This window comes from Vombatus ursinus, unplaced genomic scaffold (genome assembly GCF_900497805.2).
Source record: "Vombatus ursinus unplaced genomic scaffold, bare-nosed wombat genome assembly UNPS02000580.1, whole genome shotgun sequence".
Taxonomy (NCBI): Eukaryota; Metazoa; Chordata; class Mammalia; order Diprotodontia; family Vombatidae; genus Vombatus; species Vombatus ursinus.
Genome location: NW_020940358.1, coordinates 15310659 through 15337774, shown reverse-complemented (window position 1 = coordinate 15337774; position 27116 = coordinate 15310659). Strand labels below are relative to the sequence as shown.

Below are 27116 nucleotides of genomic sequence, written 5' to 3'. Positions count from 1 at the left end.
AAAATGCTCTTGCTCCTTGTGGTACCACACTCACTGAGTGTGTACTCACTCCTCCTTGCCCACAGCTGCAGCTTGGGATCACGTCTGGTCAGTACAGGTAGGCCTGGCATCCAGAGCTTCAATCTTCCCTTACTGAGCCACCCCATCCCTAATCCCCAACCTCCATGCTTTTCATTAGATGAAAGTTTGTGAGGTGAAAATTTCAGAGGCCGAGGCTGTTCACAAAGGCAAAACCTCAGTCCCTGTATGTCATGTCTTTCCTTAGGTCCTCTCTCCAGTCATCTAGGAGGCCAACTGCTTTACCCCTGTATTTTTGCCACTCTGTGTTCATTCTGAAGAAATGTTCTATCTGTGGAGGAAATTTGGAGAGCTTGGAATTTTCTGACCTACTCTGCCATCTTCCCAGAATCCCATAGTATGTATGTATTTAATACATGCTTTTGAACTAACATTTTGGCAGCTATCTTAGTTTAGTGAACTAACAATAAGGAGAGATAAGACATAGGACCTAACCTACTTGCTGGGAAAGAATCTTTGTTGGTGTGTCTGTCATTTGTCAGTGAGTCATTCTCTAGATATTTTCCTGTTGCTGTTCCTTATTTCAGGCCATGAGGGAGACTTCCTCCTGTGTGGAGAAATGAAAAAATATGGTGAAAGCCATTAGCCATAGAAGGAATAGAAAGTAAATTTGAAGAAGCAATTTGAGACCCAATTATAAAAGACTTTGAGTACCAGGCTAGGGAATTTAGACTTTATCCCGTAGGCAATATCGGTGTGGTACATTTAAGAGAGATGGAATAACAGTTTAGAAGTGAGTATCTTCTCAATTTCTCCCAAAGACCTTAGTTTCCAAATAGTTTGTTTCCTTCATTTTGTTGTTGCAGTTTACATTGAGTTCTATGAACTAGGTAATAGTTATCTATGACCAGTAAAATAAAAGCTCCTTGAGGGAGATAAATTTTTGTTGCTTTTAGTTGAATTGTAATTGTACAAATGTGTATATTACTTTTGTTTCTCAATACTAGAAACAAATCATTTCTGATTAAAATCAGAGATTTATGTTTAAAGAGTTTATTTCTTAAATGACTATGACATGGGGGTGCCTTTTATCACTACTATGAACTAGAAAACCTGGGAAGTTCAGTGAAGTATAGTGGAAAGTCAAGACACCTGGGATTTAATGCTGGAGCTACCGCTCATAGGCCGTACAACCTTAAACAAGTACTACTCATCTTTTTTAACCCCCTTCTCTCTACTCACATGGCAACTATCCTAGTTCAGGTCCTCAGTATTTCATGTCTGTACTACTGCAGTAGCATCTTAATTGATCTTTCAGCTTCTAATTTCACCTCTGCCCAACTCATCCTCTGCCAAAATCATCTTCCTCATACACAGGCTTGACCATGCAAACCCCTATCCCTTGGTTCCCATCAGTAGCATGCTATTGCCTCTAGGATGAAACAGAAACTCCTCAGGTTGTTGTTTGAAGTCCCTCACAGTCTGGCTCCAGACTGTCTTTCCAAACTTATTTCACATTACTACATTTGATGTACTTGGCATTCCAGCCCAAATGGCTTCTGATCACCCAAACTCAGCATTCTATTCCCCAACTCTGTGTTTTTGCATAAGCTGTTTCCCACACATGTAATACACACACTCTCCACCTCTGCCTTTTAGCTTCAAGGATTAGTTGAGGTTCCACTTCCCATGAAAAGTCTTTTCTATTGGGAACAGGGCACCAGAAAGACTACCAAAAGTACCGGGAATAGGAAGTGTCACAGAACCAATGTATCTCTCAGAGCACACATGCAGAGGATAGAACTCAGAGTCCTCTTCTACTTAACGCCAACATCCCACTTAAGAGAGAACTGAGAATCACCAGGATTGTACAGGGCTTTGAAAGGAGTGAGATCAGAAAGAGTCCTCTTGGCAGTCAAAAGAAATAGCTGTTTTGTTTTATGGTATAAATAAAATCAGTTCTGTGTTTGAAGGAGGAGAAAGTCTTTCCTAACAGTAAAGTTATTAGAGCTCTTTCCTTCCTCCTCAAGTCATCTTATGTGCTGTTTATAGAGAATCCCCCAGCTGAATGTAAACTCCTAGAGGGCAGAGGCTCTTTCATCTTGCCTCTAAATCCTCAGGGTTAGCACAGAGCCTCGTATGTACTAGGTGATTAGCAAGGGTCCTCATTGTTAAAACGGTGACTATAGGGAACAAATGAAATGCTTTGTAAACCATAAAGCACTATACAAATGTCAGCTATTAGCTTCTTTCTGTAATGCACTTTAGACAACTCATTAAACTGACATGTCGATTGTTGCACCTGAAGGAGAGCCGATTGATTTATAAATTTTTTTTTAAATCACTATTCACTGATTGTTCCAGTGTTGCCCAATTGGTGTGAGCACTTAAATCTACCTGTTAGAAATAAGCAGAATATCTCATGTTCAATAATACCAGCTATTAATCTATTTTTAAGGAAAATGAAGTATTTTTATATTTTCAGTAGCCATCAACCAAGGGATTACTATGGAAAAGGAAGCTAAAAACAAAGCTCATTCTGTCAAATGTAATGTGTGAAACTGACTGATTTAAGGTGAAGTAATTCATTGTCAAGCATGTTATTTTCAGTTATTACTTAACTGTTTTTGATCAGGCTTCAGGGTATAATTATAGTAATTATCAGGATGGATCTTCTCATCAATAACCTTTTGACTCATCTTCTAAAAACCGTCATCCATCATCAGGCAGTGACAGCTATGTTTTGTTTCGACTCATTCATCTGCTCCCGAGAGGAATACTTTCATATGAGTGTTATCTGCTGTCTCGATACATATGACCTCTTGCATGCAGCTTCAGTCTGCCAGACAGGGATGCGAGCTACCGAACAAATAGAGGATTCTTATTGATACTGGGCTGGTCTAGCTAAGCATGGTAATGGCTCTGTATGCTGCGTACTATACACAGTAAACATATCCTTCCTGACCTTGGGCTGTGCACACTGAACAGATAATAGTTTCCTATATGGCTTACAGATCAGTTATTTTATAAACTTATTTCATATATTATAGAAAGCTATGATACATAGAAACGCTATGTTACAAACTGGTCAAGTCACTAGAATGTGCATGTCTCAAATGGGATTCAATACAATAATGAATTAAGGAATAAGTAGTGTAGCAAGAAAAAAATCTCACTGGATTAGCAGGAGAAAAATTTGTATTCCAATTCCAGTTCTGCCATTTATATATCACTTTTGCTAAGTCACTTAATCTCTCTAGACCTTAGTTCCCTCATTTGAAAAATAAGGAACTAAACTAAATTCTTTCTACGGTCTCTTCTAGGATTGACATTCTATGATTCTGTTAAAAAAAAAAGGAGGGTATCAAAAATTACTTCCAATGTGTGTCAAATGTTAGAAAAAACTTTTTAAAAACTTTGTTATGGTGCATGTACATATTGTATAGACAAACAAAAAATATTCACAGTGAGCACTCAAGATAATAAATCATTTTGAGGGAATCTAAGCATTTTAATGGAAAACATTTAGAGGCACTATTTGAGTCAGTTGACAGTAATGGGGGGAATTCTTGTAACTTTCAAATAAATGGTCTGCTAAACTTTGAAAAAAAACATTCAACTACTTCAGTAACAAACCTCAAACTATGTATTACAGGCTGTTTAAAAATACAATGGCAAGGTATCAAGTCAGTTTAAAAAGCAACCTTTATTCAATTAAACTGTTGTCAAACACTTGCAATTTTGACCTAAAAAGAGACATTAAATTATACAAGATTTGTCTATTGTTTAGAATTATTTAGTGCTAGATGTCAAAAGTATTTTAAGCCCAATCACTCCAAAGGCAGGTCATTTAATTAAACATTCAAAACTCAATCACAGTAAAACTCAACGAATACTTCTTTTTCAAGTTAATATGATGTTACTTTCTCTTTGCTTCTTCATATATAACCAGCCCTACTGTTACTACTGAAGACAAACAAAGGTTTCACTTCATCTTTTCTGGTTAGTACAAATTAATAATACTAACTGCTAAGATTTTTCTGTAACTTTCCATCCTCAATAACAACATAAAAGAGACTTATCAATTGGGTGCATTTAAGTGATCTAAAAAAATGACTTCACTTTGGGAAACAACTGTCATTGTTTTCTATTCCAAATTGTTTTCTATTCCAAATTTCTATTCCAAATGTAGTGATAGGAAAAAATTTGGGAGACCTCTAGATGGAAAAATATTTGGATGGAACGTGAAAGTTTATCATCTGGATATTTTCTATACAAATAGAGGACCAGGACTTGGAAGATATGTATTTAAAATATCCATATTATTCAAAGTTTTTTATTTTATTTTAAAAATTTGTCTTAGTGTTTTGGTGATGTTTAGACACAGTCTTAGTTTTTAAAACTTTCACTATTTGCTTGTCTTCTGTGGACCCAAAATATCACTTGAAAATTTTTCAGCATAAACATTTTAAACTTTACAATAATACATAATATACTCAGACATATATTTTGAAACTACTAATAACATGGCTAACTTTATTTTCTAAACAAGTTTTCCTAAAGTCAACATTAATGTTGCCAATTTGGGAAGAAAAAAGTGTCACAGCTTTGATGTAAAATGAGCTATTTTTTAAAGGGTCATAATTCACAAGACTTTTTTAAAAAGGCATTTCATTTGAGTTAATTGAAATAATAGTAAAATGTGACAAGATGTTAATATAATGAAATGGTCATATTAATAGCATAGACCAGATTGTAAAATATAAATCTTGTTGAATTAATTTACCGATACATATTAACATGTACAGAATCTTCTAAATTTGGAACATTTAAAAGAACATATCAAAATCTAAGAACCTGAATTGACTTATCAATGACTCTGAGATACTGAAAAGACATGCTTAAATATGCCAAAAGTAACTATTCAATAAACAAAAAGAGAAAAATTTAGTTCATCATACAGAAATCTAAGTTAATTTGAAATTGAAATGAAGTAACATGTCCCATGCTATAAGGAGGTAAAATATTTCCATATTAAATAGACAAGTTAAAAATAAAATAAATTCCTCAAAAATATGTAGTTTCATGAATATAATTAATATTTTCCACTTTGCCAATTATTTTTAGAAATATAAAGTAGTTTAAATAACAATATAGGTATGAACTGATGTGTAAGTAGGTGATAGCTTAGCTATCTGATATTGAATTTAGGGGAGTTTTACATTGGCCTAAAACATAATTAATAATATAAATTCTAAAAAGTAAATCACTTTTAAACCTCCACATATATTCTTCATTGTTTTCTAGACCAATCTTTTTTATCATTTTTTTTCATTTCATATGGAGTCATTTTAAAAATTATTTCATAACAGGAAATTAAACTACTATGTAGTTTAAAATGAATTAAATAAAAGCATTATCACTAAAAATAGTAATTTAAGGTTCATGGCAGTGTCAGCTTTTACAGAGGAGGTCCATAAATTTTTCTAAGTGCTATCCATTTTAAACAACATGGATTGTTTGGAAATTCTGTGGGTAGTGTATCTAAATAAACAGAAAAAATTCAGGCTTTGACTATCTGCTCCATAAGATCACACTCAATCTAGTCTAACATCAAAAGAAGAACTCTAATATCATTCTTTATTAACTATGAATTGCTAAGGTGATAACCTGAATGAGTTTAATGGCTTTGAAGTTAAGATGCTCTGACTCAGAATTGTAAGCCTTTTACAAAATTGGCATAAATAAAATTAACTTCAATAGATTTCTAAACACCTTATATTATCCTAGTAAGTGTGCAATTCTAGGCCCCACTACAAACTTTTGAAAAGTTCTCTAAAATCAATTTTCATAACCATGTACTAATGTTGTGTTTAGAATTAAGACACTGAAAAAAATCTTTAATTAAAGATGAGGTACTAAAAGGATATACAAAATTTTAATCTGCATCACTTATCCATCATGTTTAGGATCATTTCACAAGTCACTTCTGGTTTTCGTTCTTCAGCAACATCTGTTGCTAATCCATATACGACAGGAACAATTTCATTTGTATGATGCTCTATGTTTACAATGGAAATATCTTCAATTGGCATCTGCTCAACAACTTTATAGGAAAAAAGAGACCATATTTGACATTAGGAATGATACATTAAAATCAGAATTTATATACTGCAAATGTACAAATTTATCCTGAAAAGTAACTTGATTTAAAGTATGAAATCAAATATTTTAAAGTACTAATCCTCTGATGATAGCATAACATAAATACTCCTGTTTTGTGCCTTTACTATTTGTGTGTTAATTTTAGGCCCTCAAATGATATTATTTCAAAGACCAATTTAGTACTTGATTGCATCTGCTTGCTCTAAATAGGAAAAATATTCTAGCAAACCAACACTTTATTTCATAGTAGCTTAACAATTCAAGTTATTTGTTTCCAAAATAGCCTTGTTTCTATCAGAAACAGGATAGAACTACCGTAATAAAAAAAAACAAACTGTTCCTTTACATTTGTCTGTTACTTCTTGTTTGTCTGTCCAATCAACAAATATTTACTGGGTGCTTGCCACATTCAAGGCATTGTGTTGGGTGCTATGAAGCATATGAAGTATCAGATTTTTGTTCCCACTCTCAGGAATCTGGGTAATGTGGATTACAAAAGATCATTCTAAATATTTGTACTAGTAACTGTTATTTATACCCTTCGATAAACTTTCTTATTGGCCAAGAATGCCCAAGGGACTAGTCTGTTTTCTTGCTACAAACATGAGAAGGAAGAATAGCTTCAGTTTAAAATATCATAGGGGGCTTCTTAAAAAATGCTGTTAATCTATATAAAGTACTTCCCTGTAATAAAAAAGATAACACTGGACTTAATGTTCCAAAGAGGCCTATCAATAGTTTGGCTATTTAAGACTAGTATGCCATAAAGGAAAATATCCTATTCTCACTGGCAGAATAAAGTAGAAACATTAGATAATAATTGTATAAAATGAGTAAAAACATCAGCTGCAAAATGAAGCACCTCAACGGCACTGTCCATAATAATTTTATCAATTTTATGCTTTGCTCTAGTAGTGAAGGCCAGCATGAAATTATGATGGTTACTAGAGTACCACTTTCACCACAGTGAAAAGTAGCCAGAATGGGAAGACAGGCAGTTTGGCACAGTGGAGAGAGTTCTGGATTTGAAGGCAGGAAAAACTGAGTTCAGAATCTGTGACACTTATTAATTGAGTAACTTTAGGCAAATTATTTAGCTTCCCTGAGTCTCAGTTTCATTATCTGGAAAGTGGGGATAATAATATCTGCAGTACTTACCTCATACAGTTGTTGCAAGATTCAAATGAGACAATGGATACAAAGCACTTGTGAATTTTGTGAATTATTATTATTATACTCTTATTCCATATTACTGCCAATCACAACAGATACTACCCTAAAATTAAAATTTTGATTCTAAAAATCTCAGACATTTTTTTCAATTACCTAAAATAATTTCTAAATCTTAGGCAGCTTGAAATCTATATAAATCTATATGATAATCTTTTACATGAATCGCTTTTTAACTTTGTTTTACTTTTGTTTCTTTTGCTCTCTTTATATTCTTTTGTTATTTCCCCCCACACTTTCCATTGTGATTAAAGATATTAATTTTCAATTAAATCCTTAAATATCTATTCAAAACTGACTAATTATGCCTATCTTTTATTGTCTACATCTGAAGGAATTTGGGGTTTCAAAGGTAGTCTTAGATAGGAAAATAAATATGAAGTGAGGTGCATCCTTTGTCTATTTATAAAATATTTTCATCCTTACTTTAGCATCAACAGTCAAGATAAGCAGTTAGCAGATGTTAACTCTGAGCTTAACAAAGATGTGCTGTTATCAAGTGTCTAAGGAATAACAGTAACAATTTAGGGGCTCTTTTATTTACATCAATCACTACTTTAAATGTTTCTCTAATTTTTATTTGTATTAGGAATTTTAATCACATAAGATTACCAACAGATGTGTATATTTCCAGATTTGCTCATTATATCAAAATTTCTTTGGTATAACTAAACATGAATTTATTACTCATACATAAAACCACACTTCTTTTTCTTTTTTGGGAAAAATTGTGTAATAAACTAGTTTTTTTAAATAAAAGAGAAAAGGTTTTTTTCTTAGAAGTTGAAATGCAATTGTAATAACTTTTAGAGTCTTTTAGAATAAACAATTAAATATTTACTCTGTATGCTTTTAGACATTGGTCTGCTTACACATAAGTAACAGAATTGAATTCTGTGATCACTAAAGAGTACTCTACATAATACTTTATTGTTATCCCTAGAATGTAACTATTTAAAAATCTCTGACATGAGAATTAAAAATACTTATCAGGTTCATTTAAATGATTCAGAAAAATTACAAGAGGGCACTATAATTTAAAATAATTTCTATTTGTACTTCCCAATGATAAGTATTTAATATTTGAAGAAGCTATATATTATAAAATGCATGGTGTTGATCCATTCCTAAAAGCAAATAGAGATGTTCCAACTTATCTGGGCATATATAAAAACCAGCCTCTACCCTATAAGGCCAGAGGATCTGTATTGCTCTACTTGACCTCATGAGTTTCCTAAGGCTCATGAAACAGAGTGTTTACCTTCTTCCTCTGCATCTTGTTTTGAGCCCTTCTGTTTTTTCTTTTTATTTTTTTTTTCTTTTGCTGACAGAACAGCCTTTCCTTTAACCACTTCACAATGCTCTGAATGTTTGCACATATTACTCTGTTGGTAAAATGTTTCAGAGTTAGCATAATGAAAGTACCATTATTTTCAATATGTCAGCAAAATATTTATACTCAAGATATTAAACACTGAGAAAACACTGGGTCATATCTACCTTTAATCATTTGTACAAATAAAGATGATACTATTTATTAGTACAAATACTTTCATCCATGTATAGCTGAACAGTTCTTTGTTTTACAGAATTTACAGAATTAAGTAGATGATCCTTTAAAAAAAGAAGATTCCCCAAAACTTTGCTCTTAAGGAATTTTCAGGTCACACGAAATAGTCTTTTACTGTCATGGTCTGTCACAGTATTGTTTTATTAAATACTATTAAGAAAAGGAGAAAGTGAAGTTAAATTTGTGAAGCTATGAATGTGTAGGAGGAATAAGAAGAAATCCCTATCATCTGATAAAGCAACATATGGCGCAGCAAGACAGAGAAGAGCCTGTTGCTAAAAAAGCAATGCAGATTATTCAAAGTATAGCAAGAGAGTTCCCAAAAAAACATTCAAAATACCAGTGGGAATATTTAAGACAAACTACTTCAGTAAACGGGAATTATTTTCATGGGGAACATAGGTCTTGTTTTACAACAGAAGTAAATAGTACATTAAGAGTCACTTTACAGCCAGATTTTCAGGAACGTGTCTATTCCACAAAGTAAAAGATACAGTTAAACTCATTTCTGAACTCAAAATTATAGATTGATTGTTTGAGCTGGATGAAATCATAGCATCATAGATAAAGGATAAAGGAGATCTTATAGATTATTTAGTCCAACCCCCTCATTTTATAGGTGAGGAAACTGAGGCTGTGTGCTTTGCCCAAGGTCACAAGGGTGACAAATGGCAAAGCTCAGATTTAATTCAGGTTCTCTGACTCCCAATTCAACATTATTTCCACTATATCATGATACCTTCTTAAAGATAATTCTACACAACCCTCTTAATTTACAGATGAGAAAATGAGACCCTGTGAAGGAAAATGACTTGCTCAAGATTATACAGTTAGTTAGGAGAAGGACCAGGATTCAAATTCAGGCCTCTAGACTCTTGGTCTAGTGCTCTATCCATCACATGATGAAACTGCATAGAAAAATCTATGCATGTTCAATTTTAGTTGTAATCGGGTAATATATAATGGAGATAATAGTACCATTTTCTACATTTCTTCTGAACCTGATCATATACACTAGTTTTCATATGTGATTATTCTTCTTTGTAACACTGGGATTTCCATCCAAAAATTTTTTAAGGAAAAATGAGAAAAAAACGCACGGAGTAGATCTGGATGGAGTCATACTCATTAGCAGTTAGTTGTCTCATGAATTGAATATGTAAAATATTTAAACAAAAAGTTATTATTTTGGGAAGTCAAAAAACTTCTCAGAAATTTTACCTTTGGACATTACTTATTTGTTATAAAATTCTTAGAGTGAGATCATACTTTGATAATTAATTCATGCCAGATTTCTACTTTTATCTAATTCTAAACTACCAAACATATTAAGCTGTTCATATCTTTTGACCCAGTGTTCCCACTTCTAGGCATAAATGACAGAAAAAAATTCCATATATAACAAAATAATCATAGCAACATCTTTGGTAGCAGCAAAACAACTGAGAAAAAGCAGATGTCCATAATTTGGGAAATGGCTAAACAGATTATGATGTATTAATACAATGGAATATTGTGTTGTAAGAAATTAGGAATATGATAAATCATATTGGAAGCTTGAATGTGAATTGCTGCAGAATGAAGAAATTAGAACCAGGAAACAATATATACAACTACAATAATAATACAAATGAAAACAACCATAAAAGACATCAGAAACCAGATTAAATGCAATTACTAATATTTATTCTAGAGGATCATTGATGAAATACACTGCCCTCCTTTCAGTATACAGGCAACAGACTACGAGTGGGAAATGTTGCAATATGTTGTCTGACTCAATTACTGTGTCAATTGGTTATGATTGACTATTTTTCTTTGTTATAAGGGAAAGTTCTATGGGGGAAGTGCAGTTACTGAGAAGTAATTTGTAAAAAACAAAAAGGATTAATAAAACATAAAAATCCCAAACTTTAAAATCAACAATAGCAAAATAAAAATTCTATAATTATATTTTATATTAGTATTAAAATTGTCTAATTTGTGTGCCTAAGGATAATATAGGCATAGTAGATGTGATCAGTGAAAAAGAGATTTTTTCTAGTATGGTACTCATCTTTGTCATAATAGAATCTTTCCAGAATTCACTATGTCTCCTTAAGTATCTTACCCATCGTGAAAAACCTTTACCACATTTGGGGCATTCATAAACGGTTGGTACGAAATTTTTATCGTGGTATTTCTTGAAATGAACATTTAAAAGTTGTTTCTGCCGGAAACATTTATTGCAGGAAAGGCAGGTAAATGGTTTCTCTCCTGTGTGGGTACGTTTATGTACTGTCATGTGCTGCTCCTAGAAAGAAAAAACCTAATTAAGCAAAAACCCTCAGTACAATAGTCATTCCACGTCTCTTCTATTTCAAGTGTTCTCTCTCACAGAACCTAGTACAGTAATCAGCAAATAGCATATCCTCAATAAGTGCTTTTTGGTTGATTTCAACTATGAATCACCTCAGAAAAATATCCCCCCAAAGGATTCATTAAGGACTTACACACATGATATTTTAAAGAAAGATTTATCTATTTTGTCCTTGCCCTTTGGGGACTAACCACACAAGTCATACAGTATAACTTACAGTTTCATTACTTGCGTATTGTCCAATTCTACATAGCACACTGTGGTGTGCCCAGTCCTGCAACGGAACCTCATAGTAATGTTTATCCCCCTATAAAAACAGTGATGAGTTTGGATACTAATTCTTATATTTATAATTACATGAATTTTTATTGCTAAAGTGAACATGCAACTTAATAAATACATACAATGATGTTGAGTTTGTCAAATTTATTAAACTTTAAATTCAGAAGACCTCTAGGGTTGGAAATAATCTCTCCAAAAATGACAATGTTCTAACTCTCAAAGGTACTATAAATAATTTTAAAAACATACTAAAAATAAATTTTACCTAACATATTTGGTAAACATTTGAAAGGAATTCATGACTTCTTTTTGATTACCACAACTTCTTACCTTCTCTCAGTATCCAGTCAACCTTTTCTAATCCATTTGAGTAGTGGATGTCTTGAACTCTATGCTAAGAAATCTATGCTTTATTTACCTAGTAATGGGAAGCCACTGAAAGTCTTTTTTTTTAGTAACAGACACAGAGATTCAGAAAGTAGGATGGATTGAGGTTAGAGGAGGGAAAGCAACTAGAGACAAAGGTGTTATAATAATCTAAGCTAACTGTAACAAGACCTTAAACTAGGGTGGCAACAGTAAGACTGGAAATAAGGGGATGAATGCAAGACACACTGTGAAGGTAGAATCTATAGGACCTAGCTACTAATTGAATGTGGAAATCAAGGCAGAGGAAGGAATCTAAGATGACACCAAAGTGTCAAGCTTATAGAAGGCTAGGGGAATGGTGGCGGCATTGAGAGAAATCAGGTAGTCAGAAAAGGGAGTTGATCTTTTGGAGGTGGGATGAAGGTGGGCATTAATGTGTTATGATCCTTTTTTACTTCACAATCAATGGCAAAAATATTTATAATAGGAAATAAGTTTTAAAGCACTGATTTGTGGAAGGTTTCTTATTATTCTGAAATACTTCAATGGATCTATGATCTCATGCATGTGGATATTCCCTCAAATGATGTAGACTGTAAACCATCCATGCCTACCCAACCTGTGCATATCACCCTCCCAAAAGTTCACTATGGGGAAGGAGTAGTGAGGTGGTGGTGGTGAGACCAATATTCTGGTGGTAATATTCTGAAATAGTCCTTTAAAAATAGGATGGGTTCACTAAGATCTTAAAAAATGAAAGAATGCCTACCTGATTCTTAATATACTACTAGCATGCATTCCAAAATTCCAATACACTGACACACAAAATACCTGTTTGCAGGCATAACTGCAGTCATCACATTTGAACCTTTTTTCATTTCTATGAGTTTTCTGGTGTTGAATGAGTGCATAGCGTTCGTGAAATACAGCAGTACAGTAACGGCATTTTATCTCTGTAGCCTTATAAGAATGCAGGTTTCGCAAATGGACACCTAAAAAATTTAACAAATCATTGTACCTATCAGCTTCCAATAAAATTGGTCATTTTTTTCCTTCTCCAAAATAACAATCTGCTAGAACCTCATTGAAATAATATTCATCACTAGAGAAGAGAATTTAGTGTAAAACTGAAAGTTATTTTAACAGATATTCATTGGCTATAGACCCAGATGATAGTTTTAAAAGCTGTGGTTTTCATACACATGCTCTCCACCTTCTACAAAAATGAGGTATTTCCCTTTATTTTAAAATTTAAGATTATGTTTGGTAATTGTTAGTTAATATTCTAAAGATTCAAGCACTAAAAATATTATGTAAGCTACAACCAAATGACACTTCACGTGTCTCTTCTCATTTGAGATGTTTATCAAGGTCTGATTAAGCATGCTGTATTGTGATTTTTGCTCAATTGAATCAGGCTTTTAGGCATGACAATTCTGTTATACTCTGTGTAAGAAGCCAAACAAAAAGCTGGTATTTGCATAGCTTTGATACATCCCACTTATGCTGACTCATACTTATTCAAATTGCTTCTGTTTCTAATAAAGCAATTTGCATGCAAATTTACTAGGTTAAACAAACCAACTTACATGGAATATATGGAATACAATTATCCCTTACACATTGCAACTTTCCCCATCACAGTTTGAATATATTATGGGTTGGCCTAAGAAATTAAATGGGAATTTTTGGGGAGTTTTGTGGAAGCTGAAAATGAAATAGAGCCTATGATCAAATGCTTAATCCAAATTTTACAATAAGGTAATGAAAATACCCCATAAAGAAAAAATTCAGACTTCTCTGGTATGAAGGTAGGGCCAAAAATTTTTACTTGGATTTTTCAGATCGTGGGGGTGCAGTGCCCTTTGATGTGGAAGGAATAACTGTATAATGTGTTCTAAAAGTCTTAGTGCAGTTTAAGTTAAGGGGAAAAAAGGGGAGCTTAAAACTGCATTAAGACTTTTGGACACTCCACATATGAACTATTAATTGGAAGCTATATAGGCAATACTGTTTTTCTAATACAATATAAGAAAAATATAATTAGGGTTTTCTTAGTCACCTATTTTTAAAAATTCATGTATTCTTTAAAGTTCCACTGGGAACGTATTACACAGTACCACACACTGTGTTAGAATGCTCAGAATTAACAACAAAAATGTTATATACATATATTTGTATCTATATATACATAACATACACATGTGGATATTGTGTATATATATTTACATACATTTATGCACATACAAATGTCTCTAACTTTAAAGTCAAGCACATCTTAGAATGCTCAGAATTAACAAGTGTCAAATATACATATGTGTCTGCATACATACAACATACAAACAAGTATGTTGTATGCACACACATATATTTTTACACACTTATCTACTTTTAAAGTCAAGCACATCTTAGATCACTAAATTGATCAATTAGTATAACATAAAATGTTAAATGTTTGGTAAAACATTAAAAAGTCTCAGTAGCGTGAATTTTTGAAGAGAATGAAAAAAAGAGCAAGGGGAGATATGGAAATCTTATGAAGACTCATTAGGGATGCTTATCCATTAAAAGTGTTATAACATAAAAGATGAAACTTCTAAATACTGACCAACTAATTGATAAAAATGATAATAGCAGTAAAAGAGGGCTGTTATTTAGCAATTAACAAAGAAAATAGTAATGAAGGAACAGACCTACTGCTTGAGAGATGATGGTATGATGTGAACAGATGACAAAGAGAATACAGAACTACCTGACTCCTATTTGACCTCTATATTTTTAATCAACTAGAATATTTCTAAGACACAAAAATTTGGAAAGAATATGATTCTGAGAGACCTGAAGCATAGAGTACATTAAATTATAGTAAGAAAGTCCTTTAAATAAGTTTAAGTTTTCAGGCCTGAACAATTTACACCCATGGCACTGAAAACACTTGTACATGGGCTCAGGAACTTGTGTCTGTAATATCTGAGGAATTCATATAAAACAAAAACTGGAAACAAACTTTTCAAAACCTAGAAAAAGATAGATTCTAGAAATAAAGACTATTGAGCATCATAGAGAATACAAAAAAAAATCTAGAATGTATGGTTCAAGAGATTGTTAAATAAATCCATGCTACTTTATGCAAATGTCTACTTCATCTAAAAATTAGTGAAAGTACCAATTTTCCTTTTTTTTTGGAGCCATTAGACTATTAGATCAGGGGAGGGTTGTCAATATACTGCTTCTGGCAAGATATCAAAGAAAATCTTTTATGATATACTTGTGGAAGCCCTAAACAGAAAGTCAAGAGACCTGGGTTATGGTTCTGATGCTGCCACTGTGTAGTAGTATAACCATGGGCAAGTTATTTGACTTTCAGGCCTTAGCATTCTCATAATTTAAAACAAAAGTCTAGTGGGGAGGAGAAGGAGAGTAAACTACAAGACTTCTAATGTCCTTTCCATAAATAACATAAGGTTTTATAAACTTGAAGTTGGAGAAATGTGAGCTAGATGGCAGTATTGTTAGATAGATTCAGAGATCCTTGTGCCACAGAGTAAATGATTTAAGGGAGCAATGCCAGGAGAGGGGAGACATAAAGCTGGGAGGAATAATAAGTAAACATTCAAAAAGCTCTTGGAAAGTTAAATACGTGGGCCCAAAGTTTCTTTAAAAATTCAACTACACAAGTAGAGGAAGGAGAGACATGGGTTAATAGGTAGGTGTTCGAGTTCCCTGCTGGCTCAGTTAGAGACAACTATGTGACAGGGTTGTAGAAGAAGCTGAGGCAAACTTAGGCTATATTAACAACATCCACTGATCAGAACAAATCTAAAGTATTGTGTATAGCTTTGTATGCCACAATAAAAGGGCAATGACAAAATGAAGTTTATCTTAGAAAGGCAACCAAGATGTGAAGAGGTCTAGAAGTGCTTCATATAAGAAGCGGCTGAAGATTTTTAGTCTGAAGAAGAGAAGACTTAAGGTGAAAAAATAGCTGTCTTAAAATATTTAAAGGGATGTCATGTGTAAAAGGGATTACACTGTGTAGAAGAGGGCTAAACTAGAATTCAAAGGTGGAAGTTAGTGAGGCACAAGTTAATTTGATATGAGATTGTTTAAAATAATTATTGCCATTCAAAAAAGGAATGGGCTTATGAGGGAGTAAGTTTGCCATTACTGGAAATGTTCAATTAGTGGGATAGTACAAAGGGAATAATTTCTTGAATTTTTGAAGGGATGTGTATTAGATGTGCTCTAAGATCCTTTCTTCCAAGAATCTATGATCCTAGCATACTTGAATCTGTTAAGAGAAACATAAACAATTTTAAAACTCTTGTAACCTCATTAATTAATATTTTTCAATGTTAATAACAAAAGTATCCAACTTTGATCCTAATGAACTTCAATTTCCACAAATTTTGAATTATATCAATAATTTCAATTTAACTAAACTGATTAATTGACTTCAAATATTCATTTATAAATCTCATAAACCACATGAGAAGAAGTATGCTGTTATGAAGGCTATTGACTTAGGGGTCAAGACCTGTATTCTGATCTCATCTTTACCACTTACAAGCTGTGGGCATGTCATTAAATTGCTCTCAGCCTCAGCATCCTCATCTGTATATAATGGGGATAATAATGGTAGCCTTATAGGCTTCTTGTAAAGATCCAGAAAGAAAATGTATGTGAAGGAGCTTTGAAACGCAGAGCTCTACAAATGTGCTATGGGATTGTGCGATGAACATGTATTTGTCACTCTAGCCACAAGGTGGCAACAGATCACTTCATGAAGAAAACAAATTTCTAATGGAAATTACAGAAGTTAACACGTGTGAGAAGGAAAATCAATGCAAACTTGATTAAAACAACCAACTACTCACGTAGGTCACTTTTTCTTGCAATGACTGTACCACAATGTGGACACTGATATTTGGGGACATTTTCACTATGTTTCTGCAGTATATGTATTTTCATGGTCCCATTCTGGGTGAATCTGGCATGGCAGACAGAGCATTCGTAAGGTTTTTCACCTATGATTCAAGATAACAGATGAAATGTATGTGTCAGGGTTAAATGGCTCTAGTACAATTGCTTACAGTCTCAGGGAAAGGAGATGGGATGGAGGGAGAAAGGGAGGAATAGAATTTGTAACTCAAAACTTTAAAAAAAATTAAAAAAATTTAACATGTAATTGGGAGAAAAATAAATTATATTAAAACAAATAAACAAATGGTTCTAGTACAATGATAGGCACATTGTGGTCCAAAGCAATCCAACTAATTCAAGCAAATTTCTAATAAAAGTCTACTTTTGTTAAACATGCAAGGCATGGAGAATATAAAACCAGAAACATTTAAAATCCCTGGCTTCAAGAAGTTCATAAGCTATTGGGAGAGATTCAACATATACATAAGTAAATTCAAGGTGATTTTAGCAGGAAAATGTTCTAACAAATGGTAGGGGAAAGGAGAAATGAAGAAAAGCTTCATGGAAGACATAATACTAGTTTGTATCTAGGTTTTGTTTAGTCTTTTGTTCCTTAGCCTGTTTATCTGAACACCTTTATGATGTGTTAAGTCCCTAATTAAGTCAGATGACTTCAGTTAAATTAAAGGAATAATAGATTTAGAGTTGAAAAGGATCTTAGCAGTCCAGTCCAACCATATCAAACAAAGGGTGAACATTATTGATACCCCCTCAAAAGTTATTTATATGGTTTTGTTCCACTGAATAGTAATTCAGTAACTCTAATGGTGTATAAAAGTTGCATAAGTAACTTTACAGGCTGATTTTAGAAGTTTTATTTTAAGCATTACAAAAATTCTGAAAAGAAAACATCTTGTGGTCTTACGTAAGTTACTCTAAGCTCAAATCAACAGGGAAGTGTAACTGTTCTTGATGTTAACTTAAAGTTGTATATATCAAAATCTGAATCTCAAAATATAACATTCAGGATATAATTGTGCAGCAGCAATAACACTGAATTTGGAATCAGAATTGGTACACAGAGACTTATGTTCAAATCTCAGATATGTTACTGTGTGACCTCTGCTTAAGTCCTTTAAACCCTCTGGGCCTTCCTGTCCTCATCTGTAAAATTAAGGGATTGTAATAGATCATTTCTGAGATCTCCTTCAACTCCAAATCTATAATCTATAATTATTCTATAACTTCTATATAAATTCCAGGGTTCTATAATAGCATAATTATTCTATAATTAATATAAAATTATTCCCAACACTATCAAATTTGAGTATTGTATTACTTGGTTGAACTTAAATATTAAAAAGCTTTTACCTGAATGAGTTCTCATGTGTCTTTTCAGCTTATATGTATCTTTGCTAGCATAGCTACAGAGACAACAGTGAAAAGGACGTTCTCCAGTATGTGAACGTATGTGGCGCTTCAATTTGCTTGCCTAATATACAAGTGAAAGACAAAAATATAAACTTTGTTGTGACACCAAAAATTGGAAAAAAACCAAATTGTATGCCTTCAAAATATCCAATAATACTTATATTTTTTATTTTGAAATAAATTATTTTTCTTTCAATCAAAACATTTCATACAAATAATTGAAAAATAAAATAAAAACTGTAACACATTATGTGGCATTTTATATTGTAATCAGCAGATGAACAATAGTAGGTTAAAATCTAGTTCTAAGCAACATTATTTGCTTTCACTTTACAAAGCAAAATTTTAATTTTAGCTATTCAATTACCCGCATTTTATTTTGTTTCTATGGCAGTATATACTCAATGCTCACAAAGTTTATATTACGTTATAGAAGCACAAAGGTGAAAATCATCAAGTTCTAACTGCCTTAATGTTGTCAGAATCTTTTAATGTTTAAATTATTAGACCTTTTATAGGACAAGATAATATATATTAGCACATTACATTCACCATTTCTTCCATCCCCACTTCAAATACGTTCTCATTTTAAGGGTATAAGAGGCAGCTGTGGTGTAGCCTTAAAGCGATGCGAGGCTTAATTTCTCAGTCCTCTAGGCAACTACAAAGAAGGTGATAACCTGCTCTGGTAGAGGGTGTTTCCTCACCTGACAGGTTTCCTGTACCAATGAAATCACTGGTCCAGTCTCTATCCTAAACCTACCTAGGCGGAAGGCATTATGGGGAGAGTTTCCTCACCTTGGAGATCCTTATGCCAATGAAATTAAAGGTCTAGTCCTTGTCTCCTTAAGAATATACTGATTGCGCAGTGTATAGTGCTCCGGCTTTGAAGTCAGGAGGACCTGAGTTCAAATACGGTCTCAGACACACAACACACAACATGTACTAGCTGTGTGACCCTGGGCAAGTCACTTAACCCCAATTGCCTAGCAAAAAGCAAAAACAAAACAAAAACAAAAACAAAAAAAAAAAACAACAATATACCGATTGCCTCAAAAGATATGGATTTATTCTACTAGAAGGTACCTTCTAGAGCAAATGAATTCAAAGCACTTGAAAGCTCTTTCTATAAAGTCTTTCTTTGTGCTTTGCAGTATCTCTAGATCATCTCTTGATCTCTTACACCTCTTTCTCTGACACAACCTTTAAACAGAATAAGCAATATTCTATTTTGACTGTACAACATCAACAAGCCTGCAGGTAAAGGAAGAAAAATCCTATATATAATTTAGCTAATTTCCATTCCTTGGCCTTTAATTTCTTCCCTCAAACCTCTCCCTGTAACTACTAAGATACAGTTTTGCCAGGCTATAGACACATCATTCTTTATTCAGAATTTGGGCAGAGGCTATTAAGAGTCTTTATGCTATACACAATTCCAATAGTCATTACCAACACAGGCAATATAGCCTTTGAATATATTGTATATCTCTGGTATCTATAACATATATCTATGGTGCAAAAAGTGAGCATGCATAAGTTCAAAAGATGTCAAAGATAAGAAAATACAAAAATGTAAAGGAACTAAATTTCTTTGGGAAGGATAAAGTTGTGTAACAATTCTCTGTGTTTTCAAGTATATGAAAGGATAGAACAAGAGGAAAGTGGTTTAAACTATGGTACAAAGAGTTTCAGTTAGATACAAGGAAAAATTTCCTAACAATGAGTATAGAATCTCATTTTCTAGAGGTTTTTAAAGATAGACTCAATCAAGCCTTTGACCTCTTTCCTTATGATATGTTAAAAGTAGAGGAAAAAAAGAAATGAGAGCCCAGAGAAGCTACCAGTTCGGCAGTCCATGGCAACGAGAGGGATACACCACCAATAATCACATGACAATGAAAAACAACCCCACATACTCTCTCTAGCATATATGATGTGGATTCTGACCCTTGGGGACAGACTGTCATCTTTCTGGCATGGTTTAAGAGCAGAATTGTCAGAAAGCAAAGTGATAGACTCTGTGACTGCCTAGATTTCTTTCATTCTCAAAATTCCAATATAGCTACATTTTAAAAACATTACTTTTTTAACTTCATTAAGTTACAAATTTTTTGTCTATTGTATAGATGCAGAATTTTTTTAAAAAAAGTTATTTAATTAAGATTCTGGTAACATGTATGCTTAAGAAACTATAGCATTATGTCATTTTTATTAATTTTAAAGTTAGCATACTTCTTTAGTATCTTGTGTAATGCTTCTCTTTCCATTAGTCTCAGTACACTGTTCCAATGTATCTTTCCCTAAATATTTTTCTGATAATTAGTGAAGCTTAATTTTGTTTTGCTGTCATTCTACTTGAAAAGTGATACTGCTGTTATATATAACTGAAATATAATTTCTCTTTGTGAAATGACTGCGACATATAAGGCCAAATGTTAAAATGGCAGCATTCCTGTAACTGAGAGTGGAAAATAATTATGCTTGAAATTTCATGCTTTTCAAAACTTGCCCTTAATTTGAAAGGAGCAAATGGTCAATCTCAATTGCAATTGAGTTATACTCAAAAATTCAGAATAGACACACTTCAACAGGCAAGATAAAATCTATTTTGAAGTCATTTTAACACTGAATATAAGTGAATTCTACCTTGAAATACTTGGCAAAACAATATAAAATTTTGTCTGGTATTTCTTGAACATAGTTTTATTCTGAAATTATACTAAAGACAGCTACAAATTTATGACAGATTTCCAACCATGACTTATTAAACTGAAACCTCAGATTGGGAGAAATGCTCATTTCAAAGGGAAAGTAAATAGCCTCAAATTCAGTTACAGATTAGTTTTTCTTTTACTTAATTAGCATAAATATATTTATATAGCATTTGTGTACAACTTCCCTTCCTTACTGCTCAGTAATCACAGAAAACAAGAAATAGATTTTTCTATCTAAATTTTAGAAAACATAGAAAATAGTTTATTATTTACTGTATTTAAAAAGTGTTTTTAGTTTAGATTTATAAATCATTATCACTTTGGTATACATCATTATTAAAAATTAAAAGCATATATGCCATAATTTCTTATAAGGCAATATCAAACTTTAAGTATATGAAAAGTAAGTATGCTAAAGGATCTAGAACTGCACTTACTTCTACACTAGCATATTCGCACATTGAACATTTAAATGGTTTCTCATGAGTATGTTTATAACGCCTGTGTCGCACAAGTTCACCACTAGTCACGAATGCCATATCACAGTCGCTGCATTTATATGGTCTGGTTCCTATAAAAGACAATGTTTTTTACTTTAAAATTTTATGAATGAGATTTACTCATTAAGTTTTCCAGCAATAAATCTATAATATGGAGATATAAGGTCACATTAAATTTTAAATAGCTTGAAAAAGGATAAGATACAACGCTAAACTATAATGCATCATTAATAGAATGGGATAATTTTTCAGGTCTGAGCAAAGAACATTTTCTATATATAATTAAAGAGCAACATTTAGGAATCTGTAATTAACCTTAACTGTTTTAATTCTGGGATTACTGATTTTAACATTAAAAAAAACAAAGAAAATATTAAAAATATAGCACTGTTATCTTTTGGATCCTCCCCTTTCTGATTCCGACAGTGGGAAGAGCATCTTGAACATTTTATGTTTTAAGTATTTAGTTTACAACTTTATTTGTTATTGATGTAGTGCATTGGCATGTTCTCCAAACTCAACTCAATTTTGTAAGTATAATGTCATAAACTATTAGGCATCTCACACAAACACACACAGGGTACTCCTCTATTCTTTCCTCTCCCAGGATTAACCTCCCTTTTTAATTTTGTCTCTCTCGAACATGTATAATTAACTACTAATACATGCACTCCTCTTTAAGATGGCAATATCCCATTCTTGGAGATCTTAAAAATTTTTCACCTACTTAAGAACTGTCTTTCCTTCCCTCCCTCATCCCCTTTGTCTCAACAGCTACTGAAACCAATTCTCCTATTATCTTAAGTTACAGCTGCTTTCCAAAAAAAGTAGGATTTTCAGTCAATCAGTAAATATTACTTACTTAGATGATATTGTTTGGATAATCTTAAGATCATACTTATTTGCAAACCTGTAATTAGATTATGCTAGTCACCTACAGACATTGTTTAAAATGTTTCATATTGAAACCTATCTTCATATCATACAATCCTAGTGTAATATGCAATATTTAATCTAATAATGTAATATGTTTCCATGTAGAAGATGAAGTTTCTTGGGTTTTGATAGTCATCAAATAAAAGAAATGGATTTCCCAGTTATTTTACCTGTATGTGTGTTCACATGATTCCGTAGAAGGGTAACAGTACGGAAGGCTTTCAGACAGAGATGACACATATGAGGTTTTTCATCAGAGTGAGTTTTCATATGACGATTAAAACTTGAGATTCTAGAAGCAGTGAATATGCATGTTTCACAATGGAAGATTCGTTTCATTCCTAAAGGATAAAAATGTTGCATTCATATTCAATTACAGAAAAAGGTTTTTCATTCTTTAAAAATGTGCTTACCATTAAATTCTATTAAACAAATTTAACCTGAAAACTCCTCTTTTAAAAATCCAATGAAATAGCTCAGAAAATATATACTATATATTTCACAGATAGTACCATATTCAAACAATTGGGGAAGAAAAAAAGCTTGCACTGTAGGTACCAAACATTAAAGGATGACTACCAACATATCAAGGTAACTATAAAATTAGAACTTCCTGAGTATTTCAAAATATCTGTGATTTCATCAATGTGCACATTCTTAAATCCCTGCATGTATTGAGGGATGAAACTCACAATGTCTTCAAGTTTATGAGTTCACAGGATCACAGATTTAGAGCTAGAAGGATCTCCAGAAGCCATCTCATTCAACCTCCTCATTTTAGAGATGAGGCAACTGAAGTCCAGGAAGTATAGATGACTTGGCCAAGGTTATATGGATAGTGGGTTGAGCAGGTATTATGGTTAAAAAAAATATCACTGCCTGATAGATAACATTCTGGTGATAAAATCCTCTGAATTTAGCTAGGTTTCTATTCTTTAAATGGTAATTTGATTGGTGGTCTAAACATACATATATTCAAAGCCTTTGCAACTTGTCAGAATTTGTGTTCTGCCAGGATAATCTTTCAAAAAACATCCCTGCTTGTGTACCAAGATGAAACTACAAAATTTACACTCAATTTTAAAAAAAATGTTTTTAATATGTATTCACTAAAGATGTTCTAACCAATCAAATAATCCATGATTATTTATTAAGTATCTATTACTGTGATATGGAGATAATTCTGAATTTTCAAGGGCTATTAACAGTAAAACATAAGCTCTGGCAGACTGTACAAAGTTGAAATGGTTCCAAGTATTGGCCCAGCAAGAAACCACATGTTAAACACCAGAATAGCTAAGTTTGTTTAGGTTTTACCACCAGAGAGTTGGCTATCTGTTGATAGAATTTTTGGTCATATCAATTTATGAAATAATCTACTATGGCATGGAGGAGGTTGTGATCAGCATAGGAGTATCTATAAAAATGAAATTGAGAATCTTTAAAATAATAAAGTAAAATATAAACAATGTATTTCTCAAATGTGAATAACTGATAGAATGGTTTTCTTTAAATTCCAGTCTACCAAAATATCCCCAAACTGCTAAAAATTCTTGATAATAGCCTATGAAGTAACATAACAAAAATAATTAATATCTTTAGATGATACTAATAATTCAGAAATATACTCAAATGTTTTCATTCAGATTGAGAACAGCAGAATTAGACTTCTGCTGCGACATCTGCAAATGACTTTTTAAAAAGAGTTTAGCTAAAATCACCATCAAATGGCACCCAGGGGCGGGGAACCTGTAGCCTCCAGGCCACATGTGGCCCTCTAGGTCCCCAAATGTGGCTCTTTGACTAAATCCAAACTTATTTGTTCAGATTCCCCACCCTTGGATATACCAATTGAACAGAATTGAATATATACACCATGCTTTGCTCTGCACAAAACAAGTTAGATAGGTACTAACAATCTAAACATGGAGGTTATTTTTATAGCACCCCAAATAAGAAGCTACTAATATTATAAAATAATATTTGTTTTGGGGTATGCATGAATCATATAAGGTGTTAAAAAACACATAAAACCTTTCCTGTGCAAATCAGCTCCGTGGCAAAATAGAACGTTTACTCTGAGAACAAACCATACCTGCATTTCTACTACCATTTTAAAATAAGTCTATACTAAGTCAGTTAAAACATCTTTCTAGCTTTAACAACTAATTTATTCAAAAAAAGGTAACTTGGCGGCTAGCTTTGCCATCAGGAAGACTGTTTAAGTGCTATTTTTGACAAGCAAGCCACTTAACCTCTGAGTGCCCTGGGCAATTCTCCACAACTACAAATCACAGAGGAGTTGCAATTTTTATCAGTATCGGAAATTTCCACAGATCATGTACCAATGAAAAAAAAATTCTTGAGTTGATCAAAAATCCATCTGTCAACTACTTTTAATATTTTGAAGACAACTAAAATCACCCACTTGTTTAGAAATTTCAAGTAGAATTATGGCCTTTTTCTTATGGGAGGTATAAATTCCCCTTCTGTGAGAAAATTGCAATCCTATTTTTCTTAATCTCAAGTAATTCATGTAACATAAATTACTTTAATCTTCCCTACCCTTTGTCTTTGCTTGATTTTTTGCAGGTTCAGAATCCTCATCAATATCTTGTTCTGATGAAGGTATATCCTCATGTTCTTCAATTTCTGAGTTGGCTGGTAACAGAATTATTTCTTCCTTTTCTCCCTCTCTGAGGTTTTCAAAAATAAATAAATTTTCCTTTTGATCAGCAAATTCTCTTTCTTCACATAGCTGCTGGACCTCCCCTTCATCCCCATATATATCTTTGTTTTTATCCTAATAAAGAAAAATACAACAATTCACAGAAACATCAAACTTATTCAAATTTAATACATTAACTCAGTACTAACCCGTCTTCAGCATAAATAAAAGTGATATTTTCAATGCTAAAATGTCTAAAATATACATTTAAGCAATTTATTCACTCTCCCTCTCAAGATGTGTGACATTAGCCAGTGCTAGGGTTACTACCCTGAGCATTTATATAGATTTGTTTTTAAACTGAAAAAAAAAAACCAACAAAAAAACATATCACTAATTCTGCAGAGAATGACTAAAAGGTGTTGCCCTTTAAAAATTGTACATACTAACAGTTTTCTACCTTTATCAGTTCTGTGTTTTCATCTAATGGTGGGTTAACTGTTAATTTATCTTCTTCACTGGAAACTTCAATACTTTCTTCCACAACATTAATCTCCATCACCTCCATTTCATGAAGTGAAAACACCTCTTCCTGAATGCTTATTGCAACACACTGGTGCAAATTCTGGTGGGATATCTCATTTAACTCTGTCTGGACATTTATGTCTTGCTGCAACACTAGCAAGGATTGTAAACCATTTTCTCCTTGCTGCACCACGACATGAATCCCTTCTGCTGGCTGCACAGTCATTTGGCTTATCGCCTGGTAGTCTACTTCATCTGTGGCAAAATGCACAGTTTGCAAGGTAAGTATGTGCTTCTCATTCTCTTCGTTTGAGGGGGCTAATTCCAACTCTCCTTCCACAATCTTGGCTTGAAGGATTCCACAGGAACAGTCCACCTCAAGGCCACAGCTGCTCTGCCTCTCCTTTAGCTTAGACACTTTGTCTACATCATTTTCCTTGGCCTTTTCCTGGATCAGATCGGTGCCTTTTATCTTAGTAAACTGTTCTGGTGAGGCGGAGGCTTCCGTCCCCATTCTGGAAGCCTATTTCAGGGAAACCAAGAAATCTATGTCAGGGTCCTCCAAGACCTTGCGTTTTGCAATCTATCTGGCCTGGATCTCCGGGCCATTCACACAGATCTTGCTTTAAAACAGGAGCCACCGCTTTCTGAAAACAGTAGTCAGCCATGCACTGCCTTCCACTAAAAGCAGGTCAGCCCATCACCTTTCACTAACTGGGTTGGCCTTCCTATTCAGCTAACCAAGGCTGATCAACTATCTGCCTTCCGCTAACCAGAGTAGACCCACCACCTTTCACTAAGAGCAGCTGGTTGAAAACTTTCTATAACCAAGGGCCCACTGCCTTCTGTTAACCGGGCCAGGCCTTTGCCCTCGCTAAACTGGTTTGTGCCTTAAGCTTTTCTTTAACCAGTGCTGGTTGACTGCTTTGCACTAACCAAGACCGGCCAATTAACCTCCAAAACTGGGACTGGCTATTGCCTTTCGCTAACCTGGGCCAGGGCATTATTTCCTTTCGCTAACCAGGGTGGCCCATTGCTGCCTTTCGATAACTGGAGAAGACCTACTGCCTTCCGCTAAGTGGGGCCTGGCAACCACCCTCCGCTAACCCCGGGGGCCAGGCCATTGCTTTCCGCTAATGAGGGCCTGGCCACCGCCCTCCAATAAGTAGGGCCTTGCTACCGCCTTCCGCTAACTGGGGGCCTGGCCACCGCCCTCTGCTAGGTGGGGCCTGACCACCCCCCTCTGCTAATGGGGGCCAGGCCATTGCTTTCCGCTAACGGGGGCCTGGCCACTACCCTCCCCTAAGTGGGGCCTGACCACCCCACTTCCGCTAAATGGGGCCTGGTCATCATCTTCTGCTAAGGGGGGCTTGGCCACCGCCCTCCTTTAAGTGAGGCCTGACCACCGCCTTCCGCTAACGGG

At 33.7% G+C, this 27116-nt stretch overlaps 1 protein-coding gene across 2 annotated transcripts; it reads right to left on the bottom strand.

Annotated features, from left to right (window-relative positions):
- Nucleotides 1–5966: 5966 nt before the first annotated feature.
- CTCFL (CCCTC-binding factor like) lies at nucleotides 5967–26207 on the bottom strand. 2 transcript variants are annotated; one of them, XM_027852707.1, is made up of 11 exons: nucleotides 26013–26207; nucleotides 25629–25820; nucleotides 25066–25303; nucleotides 22671–22841; nucleotides 21502–21635; nucleotides 18288–18408; nucleotides 16871–17020; nucleotides 12825–12985; nucleotides 11094–11276; nucleotides 8675–8798; nucleotides 5967–6124 (listed from the first exon to the last, which is right to left on the bottom strand). In XM_027852707.1, exons 1-11 carry the CDS (start codon nucleotides 26205–26207, stop codon nucleotides 5967–5969), a joined length of 1827 nt encoding a protein of 608 aa, XP_027708508.1. The 2 variants fall into 2 exon arrangements, with proteins under 2 accessions (XP_027708508.1, XP_027708504.1); XM_027852703.1 differs by having other exon boundaries at nucleotides 25629–26207.
- Nucleotides 26208–27116: the final 909 nt, after the last annotated feature.

Bases quoted from the DNA above. Each gene is read 5' to 3' on its own strand.
- CTCFL (XM_027852703.1), bottom strand. From the start codon at position 26,207: ATGGGGACGGAAGCCTCCGCCTCACCAGAACAGTTTACTAAGATAAAA. The intron at 18,409-21,501 runs GTAAGTGCAGTT...CTTGTATATTAG, and splicing joins GCGAATATGCTAGTGTAGAA to GCAAGCAAATTGAAGCGCCA. The intron at 6,125-8,674 runs GTAAACACTCTG...TTTCCTATAAAG, and splicing joins ACAAGATGCAGAGGAAGAAG to TTGTTGAGCAGATGCCAATT.